Raw genomic sequence first — 15,097 nt, 5'->3', positions numbered from 1 at the left:
TCTCACTTGCTGATTAATCACGGGTCCGGCGCATCAACGGCGGCCAGCAGCGCATGGCAGGTTGGTGGTACAGAGTCTAGAGAGTATACTGCAGTCCACCCAGGCGCGAATGTGCGGGGATAAAGGAAGAAACAAAGCGAGACGTCAACCTCAGACCAGTAGTGATGTGCCACCTCTCCGGTGCTCATCATCTGCTGCTCGGCTTAATCCGATCGTCTTCTTTCTTTCTCCCCGCCAACCCCAACCCATACCCGGAGGAAAGTGAGTGAGTGAGCGAGCTCTCCTAGCTTAGCTTAGGCTCGGACTGCTCCCAGAAATTCGATCGATCTAGAGACTTGCAGACTCCATGGCGTCCATCGTCGTCATCTCGCTGGTGCTCATCCTCGACCTCCTCGCCTTCGTCCTTGCCATCGGCGCCGAGCGACGCCGGAGCATGGTAAACTAGCTAGCCCGCATATGCATCTAGTTCAGTTCATAATCCATTCAAGCATGGTTGTGAAATTGATCGAAAGCGCAGGCGTACGTGAACGTGGACGACGCCGGGAGGGCCTACTGCGTCTACAGCACGGACGCGTCCACATGGTACGGCGTCGGCGCGCTCTCGCTGCTCCTCGCCGGCCAGGCCCTCGCCATGGGCGCCAGCAGGTGCTTCTGCTGCGGCCGCGCGCTCTCGCCCGGGCGGTGGCGCGCCTTCTCCGGCGTCTGCTTCGTCACCTGCTGGTAATTCTTTTGTTAATTGATTAAATAAACTAGCCACTCAGCCAGTTCGTTGCGCGTTCTTTTCTTTTTATTTGCGCGCGCTGTAGAGCCCTCGTGAGATGCAGGGGTTCTTGCCGTATATTTATGTGCCCACTGCCCAGTTGATGCGCCATTTATTATTGGTCCTCGACGTACGGCCAAGGCGACAGCTTCTACTTCCAGTGCCTTATCGAAGATAATTAGGGTGACACGGAGAATGTGATGCATTATGATATATTGACAGTGGTATTGGCATGGCAAAAACGAGAGTACATGGACATGGGGATTTCCGATTTTATCTTTTTTACCTAGGATATAATAAAAAATAATTTCGTCACGAAATAGTTTTATACAAGTACAATACCTTGTCATCTTTGGTTCACAAACGAATTTAGGTTTGTTTAAAAGTTTCTTTTCAATTACTGATTTTTTTGGATGTATCGGGTGCTTGGCACCCATGAGGGTGGATGTATTTTCCGTAGCATCTACCATATTTATCTCGGATCTATTTTCATTTATTTCTCATTTTTTACAATTTTCTAAGGATAACTGGCCATTTTATTTATTCACAAATAGTTGACACTAGACACTTCAGGATTCCCACTATACAACTATCTACTTGTTTTTATCCTTTGCGTTGCAAAATGGACACAATAAATTTCAGTTTTTTTTTGCGGGGCACACATAGGTCGTTAGTCGGAATAAACAAATAGATATAGTATAACACCTAAATATTTTATTTCCCATACATACTGTAGAGATCGATGGAAGAAATGCTTCTCCGAAAACAAGTCTCTTCACTTTTAATTTTTGAACTTCAGTTTATTACCATAGAAAAAAGAAAAACCTAATCCTCTGATCCAGTAGTATCGTTCAAATCTTCGGCTCTCATTGGAGAAATGACCAAATATTTTCGGTCACTTATGTCAACTGTATTCCAATCAATAGTTACAAGGACTTCCTCGACATGATCTACCTCTTCTGCACCTGCCTCCCTGATAACACTGCCAATTCAGTAACTATTGGCATTATCTGCATTTGTGTAGCCCAATCATCCTCAACAATCTGACAAGCCAACTTCGATGGAACATATACAACCCTAGATGCAGGGTTCAAATCAACAAGCTGTGCCAAAAACAGAACACTATTGTTTGTCCAGCCATCTCGTCGATCGATTTCTTCTACCATTTCTTCCTCTGTTTCAACCCTAACATACTCCTGTTTCCAATCATCAAACACTAACAAAGATACCTCTTGCTTTGGCCCCCAAACCACACTCTCCCCAATTTTGTCCACCACATTTCTCACCGCCTCCTCTTCCATTCTTTCTAGTTCTTGTGGATCAATGTCTTGTAAAGGTACATCCCATTCCACCATCGTGTCTCTCTCAATCTCCTGCATGCTTCCATCAATGAACACTGCCTTAGAGGGAAATAATTTTATGCAAATTTTAAATGTACTCCCTCCCTTGTTTTTGGCGGGCAATGTGAGCTATGATTCGAGGCAGTAAGCAAATATAATTGAAACTAAGCTTCAAGATGGGATGAATTACCGATTGCTTGTCCCCTCTCCCACCTTCTCCATCTCGTTCCCCTCGCTCAGCAACACCGCCGACCACAATCTAAACTCCAACCCAACCCAACCCTCAGATCTAATGGGTGAGAATGATGGAAGAGGAATTAGGGTTTCGAATGGCACTCACCACGTCCGCCGTAGAACGAAAGCGCCGCCGTCCTTGGAGCAAGCTCCGCCGCCGTCGACAAGAAAGGTGAGCTCCACCGCCGCCGCCAGAAAATTTCCGCGCGCGCTCGGTCGGAAGGGTGCGGTTGGGTCAGTTGGTTTGACTAAGGGCCACCACTAACTTAACCAAACCCTTAACTAACCTAACGGTCTACTTAAAGGCCGTTTTATGGCACGGGTGGCCCTGAGCTATTTCCTACCTTAACAACGTCGCATGCTAGCTATTTTCACAAACAATGTCGCTTCTCATCCAATTCCATGGAAAAACGTCGCATATGAGCTATTGGCCCGCAGCTAACAACGGAGAATCAAAAGAAAGGGATGCTCTCGTCCAGCAGATTTGGCACGAGAGATATCGAGCAAACAATTGGATAACAAGCGGAGAGCTCCGCCCCGATTCGTGCCATTCCAGCCTAAGTCTGGAAGCGATAGAGGAGGCCGTTCTAGCGCGCAAGGCCACCATTAACCGTTCACGGTTGGAATGGCATGAATCGGCACGAATTGGACGACGGCCGATCGCAGTGTGGTGGCGTCCGCCGGCGCGGGCCAGCGAGGCCGAGATGGGTCTGCGCAGGGCGGTCAAGGCAGTGTGCTGCGTGGAAGGCCCGCCGGCTAGCCGAGATCCGTTGGGACCAGAAGAACGCGGGGCACCGGGGCAGGCCCTCCAGCGAACAGGAGAGGCGTCCACGCCTTTCCTCTTCAGTGCCGCTGCAGCAGCGCATGTATCCATGCTTGATGCGCCGGCCCGTAGTCGCAGAAGCGACCAAGTTTTTTCTCGGCTCAGGGCACCTCCTATCGATCTGCACGGTGGGCACCTCCACTCGATCCGCGCCGATGTATTTAGCTACAACGAGCTGAGTTAGCGCGGTGGACCTCAATTTGTACGGTGTTGGTGGTGCGCGCTCGAGGACGGTGGTGCTCTATGGCACGGATCTGGAGACCCTACGTGTTGGTTGATGAGGAAAGCACGAATGGCCACTCCAAAGAAACTGAACGTTTAGCAGCAGGACGGCGGCGTCTAGCGATTTGGGGGTGCCTCCGGTGATGCAACGGCGGCGGCATTCAAAGGCAAGGCGACGGCGTTTAGCGGCCAGGACGACGCGAGGCGCACCGCTGGTGGTCGGAAGCGGAGGTAGGAGACGAGGTATGGTCGTTCAGGGGTTAGGTGGGGGATTTTCCTATCCGGTTAACTACTAATTAAGCTGCTAGATGGCTTAGCTGTTAGAAGCGGATACAGTAATAGTCGGGATGGGTAATGAGGTTTGACCAAGTGGACAGGTGTCATATACGCTGAAGGGGTGCGCAGCTACCCGGTGGGTAGCGAGGTTCATCCATACTAGATATATGTTTCTCCAAGTTACTACTATTACTTGTCTACATCTAATATATTGGCAAGACAATCTAGATCATACGAGTACCTAATTACAAAATGTTGATAAATTTTATTGTATGACTGTCTCACATCACGATCTAGTGATGCCCACATGTCTAGTGGACCCATTGTAGTCTTTCTTTGAATATACTAGTATTGTATCGGGGATAAAGAAAAGAAGTAGCGAGTAGTGAGTTTATGAGTTGGTTTCGTGTAAAGTCTTAGTAAAACAACAAGTTTTGCAGGAATGTTTTAGCGAGACACAAAGTATTCTCTCTTACACACGCAATTCATTTATTTTAAAAGTCATCCCGCCAAAGTGAAGCCAGTTGTCGAGGTATTCATCTAGTTTTTTGAAATGAGAAACAATTAAATTAGAATCAAATTTCTTAATACGAATCATGTCTTGTAAATTTTAAAAATTATTCTATAGACTTAAAACAAATTTCCAAAAAAGGAACAATTAGTTTCTAAATTCGATACATTTTTTTTAAAAAAATGAACATTAAATACAAAACATTTCTTTTAAAAAATGGAGAGTTTGTTAGGACATAAAACAAATTTGGGGAAAGAAACATTTGGTCATGAAGTAGAATGGAACGAGTAAAATTCATCAACCATATGGATTGCCGGCTTTTTTTTAGAATCACAACACTTTATTGATCAAAGCAAATCTTACAAATAGTATGTGCTGCAACATTAAACTCACAGAAAATATGAGTAAAAGAAACATCTGCAAAGGTGGCACTAACGATGTGACGGTAGCAGACATGGGTGGGCCCTCCGTCGGCCCAAGGCCCAGGACCAGTTCATGAACATCATTTCTCTATCTCTGAGAGAAAACAGAGAAAACCACGACCGCCACCTCCGATTAGATGTTGCATTAATAATTTCTCTGCAACTGATCTAGCTAGTGGCCAATCTCCAAATATCAACACGTACCCGAACGGCCTATACACCATTCTAGCTACTCACCACCGCAAAGCACACACCCGGTGCCAGTATCACCGCGTTAGAGCATGTACAATAAGTCCTAGTCAGCTGGCTATAAGGAGTAAAATAATATAATGTTGCTTAGTTGGAGGAGAGAGAGGAGGAGAGAGAAGAGGAGTGGGCTCTTATGCAAGAGCTTCAAGACGCGTCTTTCCTAAGACTATGTGAGAGTGAATGGTGGGCCATGCACTAGTAAAGTAGCACAATTTTATAGCTCACTATTGTACTTGTTGGCTCTAAAATGACTATAGATGACATGGCACTTTGCTTATAGCCAACAGTTGGCTCTACTATTAAACTTGCTCTTACTGCCTATCTACAGAAAAGAGACCTTGGATGGCCACCCGGCGCATCGTTTGGCCTACACAAAACGGCAAAAAGCATCATCCTATCGATGGAATCCTTCGCCCACAAGGAAAGGGAGATTGTTTAGCCTCCAAGATAACCACTACTAGGCACTGATTAGACAGATTGCTTTGCTAGATGCCTCGTTTCTGCAGCGGTTCTCTTCTCGCTCGCTAATTAATCAACGGCCGCCAAGCAGAGCAGAGCAGGTTGGTGGTGGTACAGTGGTACAGAGAATTCAGAGTTCAACATTCACCCAGGCGCGAATGTGCGGGGCAAAAGGAAGAAACAAAGCGAGACGTCAACCTCAGCCCAGTAGTGATGTGCCACCTCTCCGATGCCCATCATATGCTGCCCGGCCTAATCCCATCCTCTTCTATTCTTTCGACGCGCCAACCAACCTCAGAGGAAAGTGAGTGAGCGACCGAGCTCTCCTAGCTCAGCTTAGCTAGGCTTCTTCTCAGCTACCTCTTGCTCTCTCGCGAATTCATCGATCTCCAGACTTGCGGATCAGGCGCCCGGCCGGTGTCGAGCTCCATCGATCGGCGCCATGGCGTCCATCGTCGTCATCGCGCTGGTGCTCATCCTCGACCTCCTCGCCTTCGTCCTCGCCATCGGCGCCGAGCGACGCCGGAGCATGGTAAGCTAATTAACCCACATACATAATACTTGAAGCATGGTTGGAAAAGAAGCACCAGGAGCTGAGCGGTTCTAGCTGTTGTTGCTGGCGAAAATTGATCGAAAGCGCAGGCGTACGTGAACGTGGACGACGTCGGGAGGGCCTACTGCGTCTACAGCACGGACGCCTCCACCTGGTACGGCGTCGGCGCGCTCTCGCTGCTCCTCGCCGGCCAGACCCTCGCCATGGCCGCCAGCAGGTGCTTCTGCTGCGGCCGCGCGCTCTCGCCCGGGCGGTGGCGCGCCTTCTCCGGTGTCTGCTTCGTCATCTGCTGGTAATTTAAACTAACCACTCTCAGCCAGTCTGATCGTTGATTGGCTTAAGCAGCAACTTCTCGTTCTTTTGTTTATTCAATTTATTTGCGCAGTAGAGCCCTCGAGATATGCAGGTTTATTGGTCGTATATTTTGTGCCGTCTGCCCAGTTGATGCGCCGTTTATTATTGGTCCTGGACGCACGGCCAGGCAGCTTCCAGTTGCAGTGCCTAATCCTAGATAAGCTTGCGCGGTTGCACACAGCGAGCATGGGGAGGTCCGACTTGGTCGGCACGGACCAAGTTCCAGTTGCAGTGCCTAATCCTAGATAAGCTTGCGGCTCGTGCGTGGAACATTGTTGCACACATCGAGCACGGGGAGATGCTATACACCGACTTAGTCGGCACGGACCAGGTTCTGCACACCTCTCTGGTTTGAGAGTATGTACTTTTTCCCCTTTTTTATTGCTTTTTTTTAGTTCAAGTACTAATAAATTTTAACATTTTTGAAACTTGAACTTTTTTTAAAATTTAACAAATTTAAATTTGTATAGTTTTTAAAATTAATTCCTTTGAAATGGGAATAAAGTTGAAATTTTCACAATTTTAAATATGCTCAGTTTCAAATTTAATCATTTTTTTATTAAAACAATTTCTAAATTTAAGAATTCTTCAAATTTCAGCATATTGTAAAATTTGCACATTTTTAAATTTAAATATTTTTTGAATCATAATAGTTTTTAAATCCTAAAAAAACAGAAATAGAAAAAACATGAAAAATAAAATAAAAAAAGAACTTAACTGGGCTGGCCCGTACCGCGCGCGGGTTGTACGGCGCTATACACAATCCCTATACACCGACCAGGTCGGTAAGTACCACATGCCGCACACCCCCGGGCGTGGTATGGGCCGGCCCAGTTAGGCGTTGTAGCTTCTTCTTTTTCCTTTTCCTTTTTTCTTTTCCTTTTCTGTTTTTTTTCTTGTAAAATTCAAAGAAATGTTGAAATTCAAAAATGTCTAAAATTTTAAAATGTGCAGATTCTTAAAGGATGTTTATTATTTTAATATTTTTTTTAAGAATGATCAAATTCAAAAAATGTTCAAACTAAGAAAAAGTTTAAATTGAAAATGTTCAAACTAATGAAATATTCATATTTAAAAATATTCAAATATGAAAAATGTTTATATTTAGGAAAATTCAAATTTCGTAATTGCTCATATTTTTTGAAAAATATTCACACTTCTTGACAAAAAAAACTAAAAAGAAAAAGTGAAAGTACCTGGATTTGTTGGTCCGTGGCCCAACTAATCTGTACGTTACCCCAGGATATGCGGCTCCCCGCTCCTCGCCACCAGGTCGGTCAATAGGATCTCGCCGATAGGCGCCTACCTAGTCGGTAGGGTGTAAACGGATAAGATAATTTCCGTATGAAATCCTTGTGGAATCTGGTTTAATTTATCCATATCCGATTTTTTAAAATCTGGCGGATAAGGATATCTGATTCCGAAATGGTACTTCTGATATGGTATAGGATCTGGTATAGCAAATATCATACGATATGGTTTATCCAAAATTTAATTAGGATAATATGAAGGTTCAAAACCGGATAATCCGATTTTTGAGTCAAAAATTAAGATTACTGAGTTACCAAATTCATTGATGAGCATGTTTAGCTCTATGTTTCTATCAATTCTTGAGTTTTAGCACATTATGTAATATTAACTACACAAGACTGGAAGTTTAAATCTTTATCAAGGTTTGCAAGAACTATAACTATCTATCAATGAGAACATATATCCAACTACTTTTTGTTTCCGGTCCAAGCCCATCCTATTTCCGATTAGAATCCGCAATCCGGTATATCCGCATTCAAATTCGAAACCGATCAATATCCACTTCGATCCGAATTCGAGAAAGATATATATGGTATGAGCGAATCCGATTCAATCCAATCCGTTTACAATCTATACAGTCTACCATATACCATTCCTCCCGGGCCTGTGATAGGAATTGCGGGCTTGGGGGCGAGCGGCACTATCAATGTCACGGTAGCATATGTAGGCCCTTCGTCGGCCCAAGGCCCAGGAACTAGTTAATGAACATCATTTCTCTATCTCTGAGAGAAAACAGAGAAAACGACCCCCATCTCCGATTAGATCGTCCATTAATAATCACTCTGCAACTAGATCTACCTAGTAGCCAATATCCAAAAATCGACAGCCGAACGGCCTACACCATGCGAGCTACTCAGTACTCACCACCGCAAAGCCAGTGTCAGTATCAAAAATAAAATGATTGGTCATACTGGAGAAGAAAAACTCAGCAACGCTGGTTATTGATAGCGGTAATTGTACGCACAACATCAAGAATGCGAGTACGAACACTCGAACTCAGGTGGGCTGAGAGCTATCAGCAGCTCACTGCTACCTTGGTTCACAAGCCAGTGTCAGTATCACCCGGCGCATCGTTCGTCGTACACAAAACGGCAAAATTAAAGCATCATCCTATCGAGGGAATCCTTCGCCCACAAGGAAAGGAAGATTGTTTAGTTTAATCTCCAAGATAGCCACTACTAGGCACTTGATTAGACAGGTTGCTTTGCTAGATCCCGGCCAGCGGTTCTCTTCTCGCTCGCTAATTAATCAACGGCGGCCAAGCAGAGCAGAGCATGTCGGTGGTAAAGAGTCTACAGAGTAGTAGTAGAGTCCACCCAGGCGCGAATACGAATGTGGGGGGGGCTAAAGGCAGAAACAAAGGGAGACCCGTCAACCTCAGTCCAGTGGTGGTCATCATCTGCGGCTCGGCCTGATCCCATTCTCTTCTCTTCTTTCGACGCGCCAACTAACCTTAGATTAAGGGCAGTGCTGACCGTCGGTCGGCTGATAATTGCATGAAAATCGGTCGCAGTCCGCACCATCCGATCAAGATCTGACGGTCAGAACAAAGCCGTAGCACGGTTTTTCATTTGGCCCCCTAGTTTTTGCAAAATTAACCCGCGGTCCAAGCTTCTTCAGTTAAATCCGAACAGGTATACCTCTTTAGCCCAGTTCTTGCCGATATTTACAACAAAATGCCACCGCGATGATTCGCCCATATGTCAGATGGTATTACAACACAAGGAAACTCCTTGTATACAAAAAAAATATATGGTTACAACAAAAATGTTACAATTTTATATTAAAAAGTAATACTACAATAAAGTGCTTAAATCAACATTTTTTTGTTGTAGCTTGATTTGCAACAAAAAACGCCAATAATTTCTTCAAAACCCGTAGACTATTACAACAAAAATACATGTGTTTGTAAAAAAATACAAAGTGGTCAAGTAATAATTAATTTTCCACCGATTGAATTACAACAAAAATCACCAACTATTTTAATAAAAGTCGTAAGCAATTACAACAACAACAAAATGTTGATTTAAGCACTTACAACAAATCACAAATACATTTACAACAATAAATTAACAACAAAACCAACATTTTGTATTTGGGTGTTTACAATAATAGTCGGCAACAATTTTAATAGGAAAACAAAATTATATTACAACAAATTAGCAACATATTTACAATAATATTTAATAGTGAAAACAACAAATAATTTGGGTGTTTACAAAAAAAAGCCAGCAACAAATTTAACCAGAAAACAACAATTCTCATGCCAAAAAATATTTACAACAAATCAACAATATATTTACAACAATAATTAACAAATAAACTAACAAAAATAAAACATTTATTGTATCCACGCCCCACATCTCCTTGGCCATCTTCATCAGTAACTCCCACACCGGCGACATCACCGGCATCAACACCAAGCTCGTCGGGGGCGGGGGAGCTTGCAGCTGGATGGTGTCATGGGGAGCGAATCGGTGAAATCGTCGGGAGGATCTAGCCGCTCGCTAGTGGAGGAGTTGTATTGGCGCACTCGCCAGGGGAGGAGCAGGGACGCCAAGCTCGCCGGGAGGAGCAGGGGACACGCGACGGGGGAGGAGCAGCGCGGCGCGCTCACCGGCGGAGGAGCAGGCCGGCGGCGCGCTCGATGGGAGGAGCAGGGGGCGTGCGGGGGGGAGGAGTTGTAGCGGCGCGATCGCCGGATGGAGTAGGGGGCGCTCGCCGGGAGGAGCACAGGGTACTCGCGGGGCGCGGAGCAGGGGCAGAGTGGTCGCCATGGGAGGAGCTGGGCGGCGCATCGCTGGTTCGTCGGTGAAAATCGGGGAAATAGACGAGGAAGGTGCGGTGGGACCCATCCACGACGGGTCACGTCTCCGCAGAAAGGCAACGACCGATTTTCAGCCCACGATCGGTGGGCTGATCGGAAGCGTTTTCCTTAGATTAAAGTGAGCGAGCGAGCTCTCCTAGCTTAGCTTTTGCTCTCTCGCGAATTGGATCCATCTCAAGGCTCGCGGATCAGCTGGTGTTGCGCAGCTCGATCGATCGGCGCCATGGCGTTGGCGTCCATCGTCGTGATCGCGCTGGTGCTCATCCTCGACCTCCTCGCCTTCGTCCTCGCCATCGGGGCCGAGCGGCGCCGGAGCACGGTGAGCACCGGCACACACACATAGCTCAACTCGTTTCTGTTAAAAGCATGCGTGACCGACCGTTCCTGATGCTGCGCGCGCGCGCAGGCGGTCGTGACCAACGACGGCGCCGGGAGGTTCTACTGCCGGTACACCACGGCCGCGGACTTCTCCACGTGATACGGCGTCGCCGCGCTCTCGCTGCTCTTCGCCGGCCAGGCCATCGCCATGGCCGCCAGCAGGTGTTTCTGCTGCGGCCGCGCGCTCTCGCCCGGGCGGTGGCGCTCCTTCTCCGGCGTCTGCTTCGTCATCTGCTGGTAATTTTTTTTTATTACCACTGAGCCAGTCCGATCGCTGATCTGCTTATTATAGCGCAGTAGAGCCCCCGCGAGGATACGTTATTGCTCGCATATTATGTGCCCACTGCCCAGTTGATACTCCGTTCATTATTGGTTCTGGACGTACGGCCAGAGCCGCCAGACAGCTTTTAATTAGTTGCAGTGCCCGAGCCAAAATTGAAGAAAAAACGCAACAGGATGACACGGAGAAAGTGGTGCATTATGATAGATAGATTGACAATGGTTTTGACGTGACAAAAACGTGAGCAGGAACTACTACCTCCATCCTAAAGCTTAAAGCTTATAGTATTATTTTTAGAAAATTAAACTATGTAAATTTGACAAAGTTTTTACTAAAAAATATTAACATGCAAAATAAAAAATTAATATCATTAAATATATTTTCGTATTGTATCTATAAAATATTATATTTATTGATAGATTGTTTTAAAAGTTTTGATCAAACTTTATTTTGTTTGACTTTTCAAAAAAATAAAAGTCTTAAGCTTTGAGATTGAGATAGTACTTTGCAATTCGGTTAGGGCTTTTATGCTTTTCCAAACGGATTACCCCTTTCCATTACAAGGATATAACGGAAATACAAAGTTGTTTGAAGCAATAAAATCAGTGCAGTAAAAGAAGATGGGAAAGAGGTCGCCCTTGCACCATCAGAAAATCCGCTGACAGATACTCGAAATCGTGCATCCACTACGGGGCAAGAATCTGATGATACTAAAGCGAACTCTAACAAGAAGTTTAGCACAACACGCCCAAACAAGTAGACATTACAAGTTTCAGGACTAGACAAGATGAACATCAAAGGAGATAGATAGCCAGATTATGGAGCTTGAATTGCCAGGATGTTGGAGACACTTGAAGTTGATGCAGACATATCACTTCCATTGATATCATGGGTCATGTGCATCGCCTTTTCCATCAGCTGTTTCGCCCCTTCTTGATCTTCACAACATCACCATCTTCATAAAGACATGCCTAGTAATTCAAGAAAGAGAAAACAATGCATATTATAGAAACATGATTCTTGAGCACGAACCCGTCGAAGGTTATCTTATTTCTGGTAATCCAAATGGACCAAAAAAATGGTAGCCATGAACAAAGTAAACAACTTCTTATCTCGTGGCATATAGGCATAACCAAGCCAGAGCCTGCCACCGATTGGAAGGACATCTATTAGCCCCAACACAAGCACCAACACTACCCCAAGTCACTCTTGCAATAGCACAAGAAAAGAAAAGATGATTTGCATTTTCACAATTGTTACAAAACGAGCAAATATATTGGAGAACCATTCCAATTCCTTTTCTTAAGATTGTCTCCGGTTAAAATAGCATCATAACAAATTTTCCGTAGAAAGATCTTGATCTTCAAAGGTAGCTTGGCTTTACAAATTCAGCTATTATTAGGACCAGCAAGGTTTCGCTCGAAACTTGTACATAGACACAGTAGAAAAATCTTTATTACTAGACAAACTCCATCTTATTTCATCAGGTTCAGTGTGAATAGGCATATGAAAAATAGTATGCTAGTGCTTTTATGCTAGATTATTGATAGTATTATGATGTAGCATCTACTATATTTATCCCTCCACTATTTTCATTTACTTGGCACGTTTGACAATTCTTTAAGGATAATTGAACATTTTCTTTATTCACAAATAGTTGACACTAGACACTTCAGGATTACCACTATACTATTTTGTACTCATTTTGGTAATTAATAAAACAGGCTCCGTTGACACTAGACATATCCTTTTGGTAATTAATAAAACAAGCTCAGCAATTTAAATAGTTATTTTTTAAAAAATGGGGTTGGAGCCCTAGCCTGTGCATCGAAGATATGCATATGATCTTCTTAAATTCTTTTTGTATGGACGACCCATAGAAATAATGCATTTCTCGTAGGTTATAAAAATCCTTCATTTGTATATCTGAGATTAACTAGTTTGTATTGTGAAGAACGATATTATGCTAGTGTACACTGCTTCAATTATTGTTTGGTGGAGAGAAAAACATAGACAGGGCTCTCGTGTTTCTTAATGAAATATAAGGTACGTAGAGAATGCTAGCAGAAAAGATATATATGTAGAGAGTACCTAGATGTACATCTGCAACGTTTTTTATCAGGATTTTCTATTACTTTGAAACATGATCGCATAATCAGAATTATCAGTGCAACGAACTCTGGCAACTACTCAATTGTTTGCTCTGGAAAATCTGAACCTCTGAAGCTCTGAAATGGTGCAGGCTGACGTTCGTGATCGCCGAGCTGTGCCTGCTGGCCGGGTCGGTCCGCAACGCGTACCACACAAAGTACAGTGGCTACTTCATCAACGGGCCGCCCCACTGTCACATGCTTCGCAAGGGCGTGTTCGCTGCCGGCGCCGCCTTTACCTTCCTCACGGCGCTCTTCACCGAGCTCCACTACATCTTCTACGCTAAGGCCCGCTCCGCCGCCGCTGCCACCCCTCCCATTATCCATGGAGGCGGCATCGGCATGACCCGCATCTGAAGGATCCACATCCACCTTGACAACCTTCCCGCAGCGTGTGTTTGTGTGACAGGTGTGTTGAACATTGTATAAACTAGTTGCCTCGTGGATTGATGTATGTACTGATCCCGTCTATGAGACTCTGTTGAGATCTTAATAGAGGTTATACCCATTAAAAAATGATTTAGAGAAGAAGCACCATGAATCGACACGCATTTTTGGCACCTGGGTGCCCGCACATCCAGTTGTTCAAAAAATAAAGAAAAATGCTATTTAAAAGGTTCAAAAAATATTGAAATAAAAATTTGCATGTACACATTATATTGATACATACCTGTTTAACTTTTCAGGAAAAAATACAATTATATGTGGCCTACACGAAAATGATAAAATGTCCAAATGACAGTATAATATTTGGATTTGTACTATTCACAGGAATAGGAACTTCCGTTTTCTCATTTTTGTGTAGGTCACATACAATCGTATTTTTTCATGAAACTTACTCGAGTAAGTATCAACATAATATATACATGTGTGAATTTTTCATTTTTTTTCTAAAACTTTGAAATAGCATTATTTTAAATTTTTCATAACTGGGTGTGCGCGCACCCAAGTTTCGTTTGGTATTTTCGCACCATGAAGCCCCTTTTTCTAAAGATATTTTGAAGTTAACAATGACGTAGTCTACAGTCCTGCAAATTCTCAATGCAAAATAGTTTATATTCCGTCCTGCACAAAATTGAGATGGTTTTCAAATTATGCATTGTTCACTGCCTTAATTTTGAATATTTACGAGATTAATTAGCACTAAAATATTACACATACTACAAATAACTCAAATGAAATCTATCATTGATAATCTGAATCTCTAAATCCAGCCCAATACAAGAAGATCACCATCCTGGTTTACCGCAACAACAGTCATATCCCCTCGACTAACCACTTGGACTTTGGCATAACCTTCTTTGATGTGGTATTTGGCTATTTATACCTAACTTTTTTAGATTTTAATATTTTATTGTCACTAAGTTTAACTAGATCATTTTTCTAGTTACAGTGTATTTTTCTACTTATAGCACAAATTATCGAGATAACTATCTTGGAGAATTAGAACTTAATATTTATCATTGTACAAGTCAAGTTTGTATGCGGAAAAAATACGTTTCTAAAGCAATAGTCAATCTTTTGTGAATTTTTTTTTAAGTTTCAATATCTTAGATTGTGACATTGTACTAAACAGAATTACTATCTAAATCCACAAAACATAAATTGTGAAAAACTCATTTATCCATGGAACAATTTGTGCCAGTGTAACTTATGCTACCTGTGTAAGTGTGTTTCTATGTGCTTCAGCCTTTTCTTTTATCTTGAGTTTGTATCAATTTTAGTATCTATAGATAATACTCCCTCCGTTTCTAGATATAAGCAATATAGTTTCTAGCATGGAAATTAAAAAACACACAATGAGGAAAATTACACCATGTTTGGGCAGGATTGACCCTAGGCACTAGTAGAAAAATGGGCATCCATTTTAGCCTTCAGTACCGGTTCACTTACGAACCGGTGCTAAAGGGGGCATTAGTACCGGTTCCTCTGCCCAGGCGGGCGAGGA

General features: G+C 43.7%; 1 protein-coding gene across 2 annotated transcripts; it reads left to right on the top strand.

Annotated features, from left to right (window-relative positions):
• The first annotated feature begins 156 nt into the window (after positions 1-156).
• LOC127337127 (uncharacterized) lies at positions 157-13,680 on the top strand. Of its 2 annotated transcripts, none has more exons than XM_051364011.2 (3): positions 157-436; positions 518-720; positions 13,242-13,680. In XM_051364011.2, exons 1-3 carry the CDS (start codon positions 347-349, stop codon positions 13,504-13,506), a joined length of 558 nt encoding a protein of 185 aa, XP_051219971.1. In that variant the 5' UTR covers positions 157-346; the 3' UTR covers positions 13,507-13,680. The 2 variants fall into 2 exon arrangements, with proteins under 2 accessions (XP_051219971.1, XP_051219969.1); XM_051364009.2 differs by lacking the exons at positions 157-436; positions 518-720 and adding exons at positions 5,190-5,828; positions 5,939-6,141.
• The last annotated feature ends 1,417 nt before the right edge of the window (positions 13,681-15,097 follow it).

Source organism: Lolium perenne, chromosome 2, assembly GCF_019359855.2.
Source record: "Lolium perenne isolate Kyuss_39 chromosome 2, Kyuss_2.0, whole genome shotgun sequence".
In the NCBI taxonomy this organism is placed as follows: Eukaryota; Viridiplantae; Streptophyta; class Magnoliopsida; order Poales; family Poaceae; genus Lolium; species Lolium perenne.
Note: the sequence above shows the minus strand (reverse complement) of the source record. Positions and strands in the feature narration are given on the sequence as shown.